Source organism: Meles meles, chromosome 12 (assembly GCF_922984935.1).
Source record: "Meles meles chromosome 12, mMelMel3.1 paternal haplotype, whole genome shotgun sequence".
NCBI classification, from domain to species: domain Eukaryota; kingdom Metazoa; phylum Chordata; class Mammalia; order Carnivora; family Mustelidae; genus Meles; species Meles meles.
Window position 1 is genome coordinate 32,213,048 of NC_060077.1, and position 13,937 is coordinate 32,226,984.

Below are 13,937 nucleotides of genomic sequence, written 5' to 3' on the forward strand. Positions count from 1 at the left end.
GGGCAAAGGCGCTAGGGTCTAAAACTTCTCTGGAGTCTATACTAAAATACCAATTCCTATTTTTTGTCCGCTCTAGGGTAATTTTTATCATTATTTTAAATTACATTTTTATAGTACTCCCCTCTAGACGAATTTAGTGAGGTCCGCTCTCCTTGTCGACTACACTACCCAGAATGCACATAGACCTCCCGGCTTTTGCTGCAGCCATCGAGGATGCTGGCGGAAGTAAACTACACATCAGGCTTCGAACTACGCCGAGAGCTTTTTGAAGTCGTAAACTGAAGACTCCGTTCGATGTATAAATGGATTTAATTTATGGCGAGGTTTCTTTTTCCTGAAGTTCCCAGTGGGAGGCAATAAGCTTCTCTTCCCAAACTAAAGATGTCCACCAAGCGTCAGATTTGTGGGTAAATGGAAGTCAGGATTGAAGTGGCCAACCGTGCTTGCGTCCTGCCTGTGGATGACGCTCCTCCAGGAGCGAGGAGCGGGCCTGACTTTTCCAGCCTGAATGGCGCAGTGCTAGTGCCCGCCTCCAATATGACCCAATGAGAAAGAGGGAAAGCAGGGAACTAAGTAGCGATTGGTTGGATCCTGGGCCAATCGGACGAGTCCTGATTTGGCGGGAGTCTTGACCACAGCGGCAACTCTCAGGAGTTTCTGCACTAGCTCTCGGTGTCCGGCCGCCGTGGCCATGTTCGTGTCCGATTTCCGCAAGGAGTTCTACGAGGTGGTCCAGAGCCAGGTGACCCCTTTTCTTGGACCTCGTGGCCTTGTCGGGGGGAAGGGATGAGAGGGAGCGGCCGTGGGAGGGCACCAGGGGCCAGTGTTCGGGTCTCTGCGTTCAGCTGCGCTCTTCTCCCAACAGAGGGTCCTTCTCTTCGTGGCTTCGGACGTGGACGCTTTGTGCGCTTGCAAGATCCTCCAGGTGAGCCTTGCGTACTTTGGAAGGGAAGGGCCCGGGCGAAAGGTGAGGATGCAGGCGGGGCCCCAGGAGGAGTTGGGTGCCGGGTGGGCTGGAGGTGAGAAGCAGAGTAGGGAACCTCTCTTCTCCCCAGCTCCATGATGAGAGCTCAAGGAAACTTAGGGAGGGGGCACTGGTCGCTGGCAGGAGTATTGGGTGGGTTAGAGAAGGATTCGGCAAAAGGCAGGAATACTAGTTAGTATTTTGCAATAACGTGGGACAAAAAAATGGTTGCATTGGAGAGACCCTTAGACCCCGCGTGTCTTCGCAAATGTGGGGTTTCAGACAGAGGACTCAGTGACAACTGAGGGCACCCTGGTTTCATACATAATACCAGAAATTCAGATTCCTTCATCTATTAGGGAAGATCATTGGTTCTATTTTGAATATGATCTAATATTTACATGACCTTTGCTCAGGCCCTTGGGTGAGGCACTGCTTCTCAGAAGATCTTGAAATTAGATCAACTTTCCCCCCAATGTTTTCCTTTGGTAATTTTCAAAAATTAGGCAAAGTTGATAGAATGATACAGTGAACAGTCATATCCCCATAACCTAGTTTTCCCCATTAACATTTTACCATTCTTACTTTATCACGTCATTCATTTCTTAATCCATCTTTTTTTTAAGTGCTTTTCAAAGTTAATTGTAGATATCCTAAATTTGATAGGTTTGAAATTAATATCTCTCAGGCCCTGTTCCAGTGTGATCACGTGCAGTATACCCTGGTTCCAGTTTCTGGGTGGCAAGAACTTGAAACTGCATTTCTTGAGCATAAAGAACAGGTATGGAAGAAGTATTTTGGAATAATTAGTCTTATTTTACTCAGTTGCAATTTCTTACTACGTAGCATTCTTTCTATGTCCACGATAGATTGTATGTATATTTAACTATCAACTATATTAGACAACATGGAAGGGAAAAATGAGCTATACAGGTGACTTACCCTCTAGTTGTAGAGACAAAATTGACAACCAAAAAAAAGAGTGACGGCGGACACCCTCTGCCTTTGAATTTGTGTGGCAGACATTTTCATTGTAAGGTGCTTAGAGCTTAGCAGTTAGTTTTTGATATGTTCTAGTTAAAATTATGTTACATTACACCACTAGTTTACATTCTCTCTCCAAGAAAAAGTATCCCAGCTTCCAAATGCTAATCCAGGAATATATCTTCTCCCTTTGCAATTTAAACAGTAGAGGCCAGGACTCCTGGTACCTCTGCATGGGGCTATCCTGAAAGATGGGACATTTTAGATCCCACAGGGTAGGGCTGTGGTCGGGAAGAGGGTCTTTGGGTTCTGTGGGCACATTTTGGACTGTCTAGCAGAGATAAATCCTTGCCTGGAGCGCCTGTCATCATGGAAGGAGCATGCTGGTGCCAACTTGGTGTTTATAAGGAAGGGATTTTCTATGTGATAGGACATAATAAGACTTAATTTAATATTGTGTGCCCATTGAGTATGGGCTGCCTAAGACTTGCTACAAATTTAGACCTGTATGACGTTGTTAGTTACAGAGAGGCAGCACAGTCCAGTAGGGTGACTGAGATCTGCAGAGGCTCTGTTATGCCTTTGAAGTCTTGGTCTTTTGCTCATCAACTTCTTGGTCCTGTGCATGAAACTGAGTTGTGCTGAGCCTCAACATGCTGCTCTGCGAAGCAGAGACAGTCACAGGGCTAGCCATGGGGCCTGTCTCATGGTGTCATCATGGAAATGAAATAGCATGTGGAGTATGTTAAAGCACACACAGACCAGTGCTTGCCATTTTTGGAGCCTCTCACTGTCCAGGCCTTGCCCAGTGCCAGGGGCTTGATGTGTCTCAGAAGGACTTAGGGGCCTAGTAGGCTAAAGTGAAGAACGTCCTCAAGGCACTTACTTCACAACGTCCTCCCCTCTCTGTTCTTTCCAGTTCCATTATTTTATCCTCATAAACTGTGGAGCTAACGTAGACCTGTTGGATATCCTCCAGCCTGACGAAGATGCCATATTTTTTGTGTGTGACACCCACAGACCAGTCAACGTTGTGAATGTGTACAATGATGCCCAGGTAACTCAACCTTTGGGGCACATGTCTTCCCTGAGTTCTCCTGTCCGTCTTTTTGTACCTCTTATACTATGGACAACATCACATCTGGTGATCTAAGCAAGGCACGTATCCACCTCTGCTACAGGAGTTGGAACAGCCTGAGGGGCAAGAACCTGGTCTTGCTTTTCTCTGGTGAGAAACATGGCGCCTAAGCCTTGGAGGCGCTAAGAATGCATTTTGGAATTCACTTCACCTTTGAAGTGTAGGGACCAGAAGTCTGCACTGAGCCTGCCCTCTGAGCCCAGGCCCAGCTGACCTCATTGAATAAAAGGATCTAGAGGCATTAGCCCTACAAGCGGGGCTAGCACTTTCTCTGTCCAGCCAAAGGGTGGTGTGAGGACCAGAAGACGATAGCGTAAGAGGCCACTGTTAGCCTGAAATGGCTGTACTGTGCTTCCTCTTTGAGCCCCAGCAGCAAGCATGGAGCCTGGCACAGGGCGGCCACCTAACCATTCTCTGAGTTGACCCTCCCCAACCCCCAGCCTTGTTATCAAACTTTTGGCCCTGAAGTTCTCTCTTGAAGCAAAATCAGCTTGGCCATGCTTCTAGAGACAGCAGCTATATGCACCGAAGTGTCACACATCTTCAGGTTTTCTGTCAGAGTCCAAGTTGGAGGGTATTCATTTTGTTTGCTTAGTGTGAGGCATAAGAGGGAGATTTTTTTCTCAGACTTCAATGACTGGGGATAGTTTTAAATCTTTGGAATTTTTTCGTATTGTGTGGTACAACTCCAGTGCCTCAGGGAGTGGAAATGAAAACAGGAAAATGCTTGAGAAGTCGGAAATTCTTCTCTCAAACAGGGGACTCTTTGTATAGAAAATTGAATGAGTCAGCTCATTGGGAAATAAGATTCTCCAGGAGAAAAACATGTGACGGAGAATTTTCTGTCAATGAGAGAGGAGAGCCTTGACTGCTTTTTGTTTTAACCTTAGATCAAACTACTCATTAAACAAGATGATGACCTTGAAGTTCCTGCCTATGACGATATCTTTAGGGATGAAGAAGAAGACGAAGAGCATTCAGGAAGTGAAAGTGACAATGGGTCAGAGCCTTCTGAGAAGCGCACACGGTTGGAAGAGGTGAGTTTGGGGCTTCCCATAATCTTGAGGAACTTGTCATTCCCAGAGGTCAGAGCTCAGCCTGGAGCCTGAGGGGCCCAAGGTTAGCTGGGACTCAGCAGGCATGGGTCTTGACCCTGAGCTCTGCCATCCCCTGTCTTTGTGGCCTCAGGCAGGTTACTGAACTTCTCTGACCTTTGACATCCTTGTCCATACAGTAGAATTTCATCAGATGAGATGAAACTTAGAATGGCTCAGCTCTTTGCTTAGAGAACATACTTTTTATAAAAGTGATACACAGGGGTGGCTTGGTGGCTCAGCCGGTTAAGCCTTCTACTCTTGGTTTTGGCTCAGGTCATGACCTCCAGGTCTTGAGGTCAAGCCCCATGTCGGGCTCCACACTCAATGCAGAGTCTGCTCAAGATTCTCTCTCCCTCTCCTTCCACTCTGCTCCTCCCCTTGCTCTCTCAAATAAAAAATAAAATCTACCAAAAAAGTGATAAAGAAAAACAATAAATAGCATAAACAACACCTCTCTTCCTCATTTTCTCAAGACTTGCTCTCTGTAGTCACCATGAGGAACAGCATGGGTCTGTGGCTCTCAGCTAGGCTCAGTGCCCAGTGGTCACTCCAGGGTAAGCCTCTTGCATGCAAAGATAAGAGTAGTTTGAGCCTCATGAGTTTTGGGTCTGAGGTACTTACCTGATCTGGGGCCTGGCCAACAGAAGTAGCCTACCCAATGTGGTGGCTTCTGCTACCTGGGAAATTAAAGATGGCAGGTGGTTATTCCTTTAACAGGAGGGCCATGTTTAATTTTACCTTTTTTTAAAAGATATTATTTATTTAACAGAGAGAGAGAGATCACAAGTAGGCAGAGCAGCGGGGGCGGGGGAAGCAGGCTCCCTGCTGAGCAGAGGGCCCGATGTGGGGCTCGATCCCAGGACCCTGAGATCATGACCTGAGCCGAAGGCAGAGGCTTTAACCCACTGAGCCACCCAGGTGCCTTGGGCCATGTTTTATTCTAGTTTTCAAGTGTTATGGAAGAAGCTGAGGCCTTTTGGCTCCCAATCCTTGGTGTGCATGCTGAAACTTGTGTCTGAAATGTTTTGGGCTCTTCCCTTCATCCTTGGCCTGACACTTCCTAATAAGGTGCTTAAGCAGAGCTCTTTTGAGCCATTTTGGGGACGTTCAGGGCATTCTGGTCATCTAGAGGACATGTCCTGCAAAGGCAGGAATGTTTTCTCCTTGCCTTCCCCACCTTTGACCAGTCCCTTCTGTAGAGTTTTGGGTGGTCTGGTCGGGAACCTCAGGCACATTCTTAGATTCTCTTTCCTCTTGACCAACTCTTTATCTGTTCTACTCTCTGGCCAACTTCTGGTCTTCACCTTCTAAGCTTTGATTTCTAAGAGCTCTTTTTTTTGTGATCTGATGCTCCTTTATTTATAGCATTCTTTTCTCTATTAATGAGTTGCTTTCCCTCGGACCCCACATATCAGTATCTGGTGGGATTTTTCCCTGGGAACATTCATGTTCTGCAGATTAGAATCTTGGAATTCTACATCCTAACTAATAAGTATATCAGCACCTAATATGTGCCAGATATCGGTTAGGCTCTAGGGTCCCCCGGGGAGAACAAAGTCCTGTCTTCACAAAGCTTCCTTTGCAGTGGGGGAGACATATGGAATGTATAAAGGAACAGGGTTCAGGGATGGTTTCAGGGGGAGAGCTGTGTTGCTTGAGGAAAACTAAAGCAAGATAAGGGGCTGGACAGGGAATGGGCTGCTTTCATGAAGGCGGACATGGACACTTGACCTGAATGAGAAAGGAAGGAACCAGGGAAATCCCTAGGATCTTCCAGCATTCAGTGTAGCATGTCCATAGATACAAGGACTCTGTGGGGGGGGATAGGCAAGCAGAACTGACCAGTGGCTTTGGCGTTAAAGAGAATGTCGATGGTTCCTAATGTCAGAACCCGTCAGAACTTCCATTAACTTTCTTAGTGCATCTATTTGGAATCTGAGTTTGTGAATGCTTTCTATGATACTCATAATGATATACATAATTTTAGTGTTTTTTAAATTATTTAAATTCAATTTAGTGAACATATGCTGTATTATTAGTTTCAGGGGTAGAATTTAGTGATTCATCATTTACATATAACACCCAGTGTTCGTTGCTTCAAGTGCCCTCCTTAATGCCCATCACCCAGTTAGCCATCCCCCCACCCACCTCCCCTCCAGCAAACCTCAGTTTATTTCCTAGATACCCATGTCTCTTACGGTTTGTCTTCCATTCTATTTTCATCTTATTTTATTTTTTCTTTCCTTCTCCTATGTTCATCTGTTTTATTTCTTAAATTCCACATATGAGTGAACTTGTATGGCATTTGTCTTTGACTCATTTGGCTTAGCATTATGCCCTCTAGTTCCATCCACATCATTGCGAAATGGCAAGATTTCATTTTGAATAATAATTCCATTGTGTGTGTGTGTGTGTGTGTGTGTGTGTGTGTGTGTGTATTACATCCTCTTTATCCGTTTATCTGTTGATGGACATCTGGGCTTTTTGCACATTATGGCTGCTGTGGACACTACTGCTATAAACATTGGGGTGCACGTGCACTTTTGAATCACTGTGTCTATATCCTTTGGATAAATACCCAGTAGAGCAGTTGCTGGGTCATAGGGTGGCTCTATTTTTAACTTTTTGAGGAAACTCCATACTGTTTTCCAAAGTTTTTGTTTTGATATTTTTCTAATGTGTACAACAGTTAAAAAGATAGTACAGTGAATACCCATATACCTTTCATCTGGATTCAGCAATTTTTCACGTTTTCCACTTTTGCCAGTTTGCCTTCTTTCTATATATGCTTTCTTTTTTCTCCTGGTTCATTTGAGAATGAGTTGCGGACACCATGATGCTCCCTGACAAATTCTTCCATATTCATCTCCTAAGAACATTCTCCTATAAACACAGTACCATTATCATACATAAGAAATTAGGAATGTCATCTATTCAACCCATATTCCAATTTCTTTAATTGCCCCCAAAGTAGATTTTTTTTAAAGATTTTATTTATTTATTTGACAGATCACAAGTAGGCAGAGAGACAGGCAGAGAGAGAGGAGGAAGCAGGCTCCCCATCGAGCAGAGAGCCCAATGTGGGGCTTGATCCCAGGATCCTGGGATCATGACCTGAGCTGAAGGCAGAGGCTTAACCAACTGAGCCACGCAGGTGCCCCTCCCAAAGTAGATTTTATAGCTGTTTTTGTGTCTGAATCATCCAACCAGAGTTGACACAGTTGTAACTAGCTATTCTCTTAATTGTCTTTTAACCTAAACCGGGATTCCATCTCTTTTTTTCTGTTTTGTTTTGAATGACATTGGAAACCAGTCCAATTTTCTAGTATTTATCACTTGTACATGGAGTATTTTACTTGCTGCTCTAAATTTGTATTTGCTCTCTTTCAAGTTTAGGCCTACATACCTGATTTTAATAAAAATTAACACTTCTTTTTAAAAGGATTTTATTTATTTATTTGAGAGAGAGAGGGAGAGCACAAAGGAAGAGTGAGAGGGGGAAGCAGACTCCCCACAGAGCAGAGAGCCCAGTGTGGGGCTCCATCCCAGGACCCTGAGATCATGACCTGAGCCTAAGGCAGATGCTTAACCAACTGCGCCACCCAGGCGCCCGGACACTTTTGAGAATACTTCAAATGTAATTAAATCCTCATGATTTGTAAATACACTTGTATCCAAGATATATTCTCAGAAATATTTTTATTTATAAAGGTGCATACTCAAAGAGATTTAGAGATAACAGGCTATAAATGTAGAAATCTTAGATTCCTTTACTTCCCTTACTTTCCTCTATTTATAACGTAAGTTTCTAAAAAAATAGCCTCTGTGTACATTTAGATCCACATGGGATGTCCCAGTGGGATAAATTTTGCTTCAACAACAGAGCGTGATTATAAAACTCAAGTGGATAAGGAAAGCCTATTGTATTTACCTAGTTTCTACTCAGCAGGTTCTTTCTTCCATCCTGACGTTCCAGGGTTTTTTCTTTTCTCATTTTCTTTCCGTTTATAGAAACGCCCTTAACCATATATTTTCTTCTTTTTTTTAGAGGCAATCTGCTGGCAGTAAATTCTCTTAGTTTTCCTTTTTCTGAGACTTTCTTAATTTTTTTCTCTTCGTTCCTGAAAGATATTTTCACTCTGTGTAGGATTCGGGGTTAGCAGTTCTTTTCTGTCAGCACTTGAAAGTTATGCTCCTTCTTCCAGCTTCCATGGTTTCTGGTCAGAAATCTGCTGCCATTCAAACTGTTTTATCCTATAGGTAAAATGTCATTTTCCTTTTGTTGTTTTTGAGATTTAAAAAAAAACTGGGGGCTCTAATGGTCAGAAGTTTAATTACAATGTGTCTTGGTGTGGATTTCTTTGGGTTTAACCTATTGGGACTCAATCAGCTTCTTAAATGTAGGTTTATGTCTCGCCAAATTTTGAGCCATATTTCTTCATTTTTCAGCCATTATTTCTTCAAGTGGGTTTTCAGCCAATCCTCTTTCTCCTCTCCTTCCAGGACACCAATGACATGAAGGGGAGGTCTTTTATTGTAGGTTCACATGTTAGTGAGGTTCTGTTGGTTTATTTTTCCAGTCTGTTTTCGTCTCTTGATCAGACTGGATAATTTTTATCATTCTACCCACTGGTTCTTTCCTCTGTTCCTCCATTCTGCTCTTGAGCCCAACCACTGAGTTTCTATTTCAGTTATTATACTTTGCAGTTGTAAATTTCTCTTTGGTTCTTCTCTGTTTTTCTACTTATTTGTAAAAGCTTCCCGTTTTTGTTTTTTTGTTTTTTTTCCATGTGTTTCAGCTACGTTTCTAATTGCCCATTAAAGAATTTTTGTGGTGGCTGCTTTAAAATCTTTGTCTGATACTTCTAACATCTTTGTCATCTTGGTGTTGGCATTTATGGGTTTCTTTTTGTGTGTGTTCAGTTTGAGATATTCCTGGTTCCTAGTGTGATGAGTGCTTTTCACATGAAACCTGAACATTTTTATATTGCGTTTTGAGATTCTGGGTCTTATTTAAGCCTTCCATTTTATCTGCTTCCTCTGACATCACTCTGACAAAGCAGGGGGCGGGCAGCATGATCCCTTTATAGCCAGGTGGAGGTAGAATTTCAAGGTTTGCCACTTAACCTCTGTTAGCCGTGAGAGGAGTTGCTCTTTGTTACCACTGGGTAAGGAAGTTCCAGGCTCACTCTTTGGCCTCCGCTGATACCACCACAGTGAGCATGTTGGGAGGTATTGCAAGTGAAAGGTGGAGGGGTTACAGGTGGGAGATGTTTATCAGGGTGGCAGTCTAGGCTCCCGCTTGATCTTGCTGGCTGGATAGGGGTGGGGCCACAGTGCTTTTGGTGTGGTGGCTTGAATGGGCCGGGTATTGTCTCAAAGTTTTCAGTCTTTCAAGGCTGCTCCTCTGGGTCCTTGGCTTTTGTTGGGGACTTTTTCCTCTGTGCCTGTTGGTGTTTCCATATTGCCGGCTTCTTCAACTTCAAGTCTGGGATATATAAGCCCATACGAAAACCTGGGGAACTCATCTGTACCTCACTCCTCAGGTCCTAGGACCCCCAGCTTGTCGGCCTTCCTCTCCACCCTCCAGAGCCTTTTGTTTGCTTTATATATATATCGACAGGGTTTTCAGATATACTTATATTTCAGAAATATAGGGAAAATTAGATGGAAAATTTCCATCTTTCTGGAACAGGAGTCTTGGAACCATAGATTTGTAAATCTGCCATGAACCTCATGCCTTTGCTGTATGAACTAAAGGGATCATGTCTATCAAATTAGAAGAGTGGCTGGCACGTGGAAGGATATAGGAAACATTAGTGCTTATTAATCTGGTGGGGAAGCCAGTGTGAAGTGGCGATGCACTTATCCTGGATCACACAGTGGTGGGGACAATTGAAGGCTGGAATAGACGGGTGGAGCGCATGGCCAGTGTATCGGGACCAGGCACTGGAGAAGCATCTTCTCCTGTCCACAATCTGGTATCCTCAGTGCCAGTGGGCCAGAGGAGTCCTGGCTGTTCCCCATCTCAGTTTCTTCCTCCTCCAGGACCAGCCTAAGCTCAGGACATGGGAATAAATGACCCATGTTTTCCCTCTGGGGGATGAGGGCCCATGCCTGGTGGCTTGTGCCTCCTCAGAACCTTCTTGGGCTACAGGGATAAATTCCTGGCTTCTTTGTTCAGCCCTTTGTTCTCTTTGTCCCCGCATCAGGAGATAGTGGCACGAACCATGAAGAGGAGGCAGCGAAGAGAGTGGGAGGCCCAGAGGTGAGTATACATTTGAAGCAGTACACTGTGCCACGGAGCCCATAATCCCTGTGGAATACTTGTGTTTTCCATGGGGCCTGGATACATGTTTTTTTCCCATTTGAGAACAGTTCATTTAGTTTAGAAATTCTGGGTCGGTGGCTCCAGGAGTGAGCATGTGGCCCCTGCATTGGAGAAGAGCTCTGGGTCTCCTTTGTATCGCCCTGCAGTCTCATGAGTGGCAGGACTGGGCCCAGAGGTCTCCCAGATACATGCTGTTAGGGGAAACAGCCCCTTGTCTTTTATTTTTGTAGTTTTCCCGATGTACTTTTATTTGTTAAGTTCTTTCTAAACGAGATAGATGCTAATTGTGTAAAGGTTTTCATAGGGAAAAAAGCATGTGCAAAGGAAACCGAATTATTCCTAATTCCTCTCCATATTGTCAATTTTAAAAAGTGAAGGGCTCTAGAGACGCAGGGGCGGCTCAGTCGGTTCAGCAGCCAACTCTTGGTTTCAGCTCAGGTCATGATCTCACAGTCGTGGATCAAGCGCCACATTGGGCTCTGCACTCAGTGTGGAGTCTGCTTCAGATTCTCTCTGCCTCTCCCTCCTGCTCACTCTTTCTCAAATGAATAAATAAAATCTTTTAAAAAAAAGTGAAATGCTCTAAAATCAAATTAAACAAACAAAAGGAAACTGGAAATGTGACTATAGCTCGCGGTGACCCGTGTAGGTGTGCTGTTGAGCTGAGAATTCCTTGCCAGATCCAGTCCTTGATTTGTAAACAGGTATTGTGCTCAGCCACCTCCTCGTGGAAGGACATTGAAAAACCATTTTGGGGAGCATAAGGAAAGAAGAATGAATAGAACCCTATTCATTGATCAGAAGAGATTCTGACTTTGGGTCAATCTTCCTGGGGTAGCCATACTTGTGCATATTTCATATGATCATAATATACACACCATTTTGCATTTTTTCACTTAATATAACCATTTTTGATAGTTCCAAGCAGCTTTTATAACATGCACTATACTTAATTTGGCCAGTCCCCTTCTTTTTTGAACCGGAGGTTACTTCCAGTATTTTGCCGCAACAAGTAGGGAGACGATGAACAGCCTTGGGCACACGGTGCTCTTTGCTTGTTCCTTTGAACTGTTGTGTTAGGATAATTTCTTAGGAGTGGGATTCTGGGACTAGTCTATGCCGTTTTACATTTTTTGTTGCCACAAGCCTTTTATGTCAATGTCACTCCCTTCCCTGCCCTGTACATGTACACCCTGTGAAAGGGTCTGTTGACTTAATCAGCGTTTCTCCGAATACTGTCAAGTTTCAGCATTTTCCAGATGTTGGTCTTCCTTGCACTGCTTCCTGCTAAGGGTCTCCATTTTATGTCGTTACAGAAGAGATATCCTCTTTGACTACGAACAGTATGAATATCACGGGACGTCGGTATGTATGGATGGGTGTACTTCACCATAGAGTTCTGATTCTAGGGCTCAGTGTCCTAAAACATGAGGAGGAATGAGCATAGGTTTTAAAGCCACAAAAGCCTGGTTTGAACCTGCACCCCACAACTTCTGCTGTGTGACCTAAGGCAGATGAGGCAGCCCCTCTGAGGCTTAAGCTTCTCCGTAAAAGGAAGAGTACTGCCTTCATTTCCGAGGCAGTTCTTAGGTTGGTCCTGCACACTAATAGGAGCCCCTCGGACAACTGCTCTTATTTGTGTTCATTACCAAAATACAGAACAAGTCTGTTTCAGTCTCTAAGAAGAGAAACCTCGAGAATTTCAGAGGCCTATCACTGTGTGTGTTACGGAACAGAATTTCACATGGAAAATGTACTGTATTGACTCTGGAAGTGTTGAGCAGAGCCCAGGGCTTTAAGGAGCCCTTGAAAATAAGTTTCCAGTAAAATATCTTGTGTTCAGTTTTAGCATTTGGCCCTGGGACCTTGAACTCTGAACACCGTATTTCTAGTATCCCTTTTCCTGTCAAGGTCCCATCGTCCTTTGAAGGATCATCTTTTGCCCTTTTGGCTCTGCCCAAAGACGTGGAAAATTCTAAGCAGTGGATGAGGTGGGTGGGGAGGCAGAGGCCTGGCTCCTTTCAGATGTGTGAATCATTCCCTTGGAAATTCTGGTGGGCAGCCCAGTGTCACAGCTAATGGGACTTCAAAGTCTTCTGGTTGGACACTGATGCCTTTTGTTGTCTCCCACCAAAACGCAGACTCTGCTCCCAGGGAGCAGATGCTTCTGTCTGCAGACAGCCCTGTTAGAAAGAACTCCCCACAGAGGTCCTGAGGCACCCCCCCCCCCCTTTAACGTCCAGGTAATGGTAACAAAGGCCCTGCCTCACCCAGACTTCCTGGTAGTGTGTGTGTGTGTTTAAGGCCGCCAGCCTTCCGGGAAGAGCATGTGGACATGGGCCCCAACCCATGGGGGCTTCAGTGCCTCCCCGGGTATCACCAAGGCACCAGTGAGATGTGTAGAGGCCTAGCACGGTGCTGTACCCAGATCTCCCTTGCATGACAAAGTGTGCACACAGGAATGGTGAATTAACAGAGGACTCCCCGTAAATCACTTGAGTTACTCTGTCTTCTTCCCTTAGTTTGATCAAGAATCCACCCACGCTTCCTTCCCTAGCTGGGAAGACCTTCAATCTTCAGGGGCTTGGCTGGGACTGTAGATAGCTCAGGTCTGGCCCAGGTGTGCAGCCCAGCCCCAATGTGTACCCTTCTTTTGAGCACAGCTGCCTTGGATCTCAGGCTTCTTTCTTTCTTGCAGTCAGCCATGGTGATGTTCGACTTGGCGTGGATGATGTCCAAGGACTTGAACGATATGCTGTGGTAGGTAGACCCCACCAAGACCAGTGCTGTGCGGGGCTTCCTTCTCTCCAAGCAGCTGTCCTCCCTCAGTGAGAACAGGGTCTGGAGGAAGACATCTCTGTGCGGTTTCCCACCAGGAATATCAGACACAGCCCCTTTCCGGGAATTTTCATGGACCTGCTTTTCTTCCTGAGACTCTTGACTGCCTGCAAAGTTCTGAAGGAAATGGAGGAGACACTGTTGGATGCAGAGGGTTGAGGGTGGGGCCTGACTACAGCTCTGCCTTTCCCACCCTATCACTCAGCCTTGATGCCTGGTCAATTTGGGTAACAGAAGGAGCATGGAATTTGAACAAAACAGGCCTTGCTAGACATGTTTGCATCCCTAATGTGCAGTGGAATCCAGCACAGGAATACCCATTCACCCACCTCTGAGTTAGCGACGCAGGCCATAAGGACGAGTGCTCAACACAACTTAGGTTGGTCCAGAAACTAAACCCAGAGTCTGAGCAAAGAAAGTCTGGATCTGGCCTGCTCCACCCCCCTCAGCCCACTGCTCGGGTCCTGGTTTTCTCCTCCATGAGATGAGGAGGGGAGGCCCTTCCTGGCCCTGAGCCCATAGTGGGGACTATAATGGTCTTTGCTGAATCAGGGTTTTAGGACAGCCAAGGGCTGGGGCAGGACC

At 45.2% G+C, this 13,937-nt stretch overlaps 1 protein-coding gene across 1 annotated transcript in view; it reads left to right on the forward strand.

The window, feature by feature from the left end:
• Positions 1 to 627: 627 nt before the first annotated feature.
• CDC45 (cell division cycle 45) overlaps positions 628 to 13,937 on the forward strand; it is a 32,856-nt gene continuing 19,546 nt past the window's right edge. The window contains exons 1-8 of the mRNA XM_046025208.1: positions 628 to 742; positions 866 to 925; positions 1,653 to 1,745; positions 2,868 to 3,005; positions 3,977 to 4,123; positions 10,396 to 10,451; positions 11,831 to 11,879; positions 13,213 to 13,274. Of these exons, the coding sequence (XP_045881164.1) occupies positions 692 to 742; positions 866 to 925; positions 1,653 to 1,745; positions 2,868 to 3,005; positions 3,977 to 4,123; positions 10,396 to 10,451; positions 11,831 to 11,879; positions 13,213 to 13,274 (656 nt within the window). The 5' untranslated portion in view covers positions 628 to 691. The remainder of the gene's footprint in view (positions 743 to 865; positions 926 to 1,652; positions 1,746 to 2,867; positions 3,006 to 3,976; positions 4,124 to 10,395; positions 10,452 to 11,830; positions 11,880 to 13,212; positions 13,275 to 13,937) is intronic.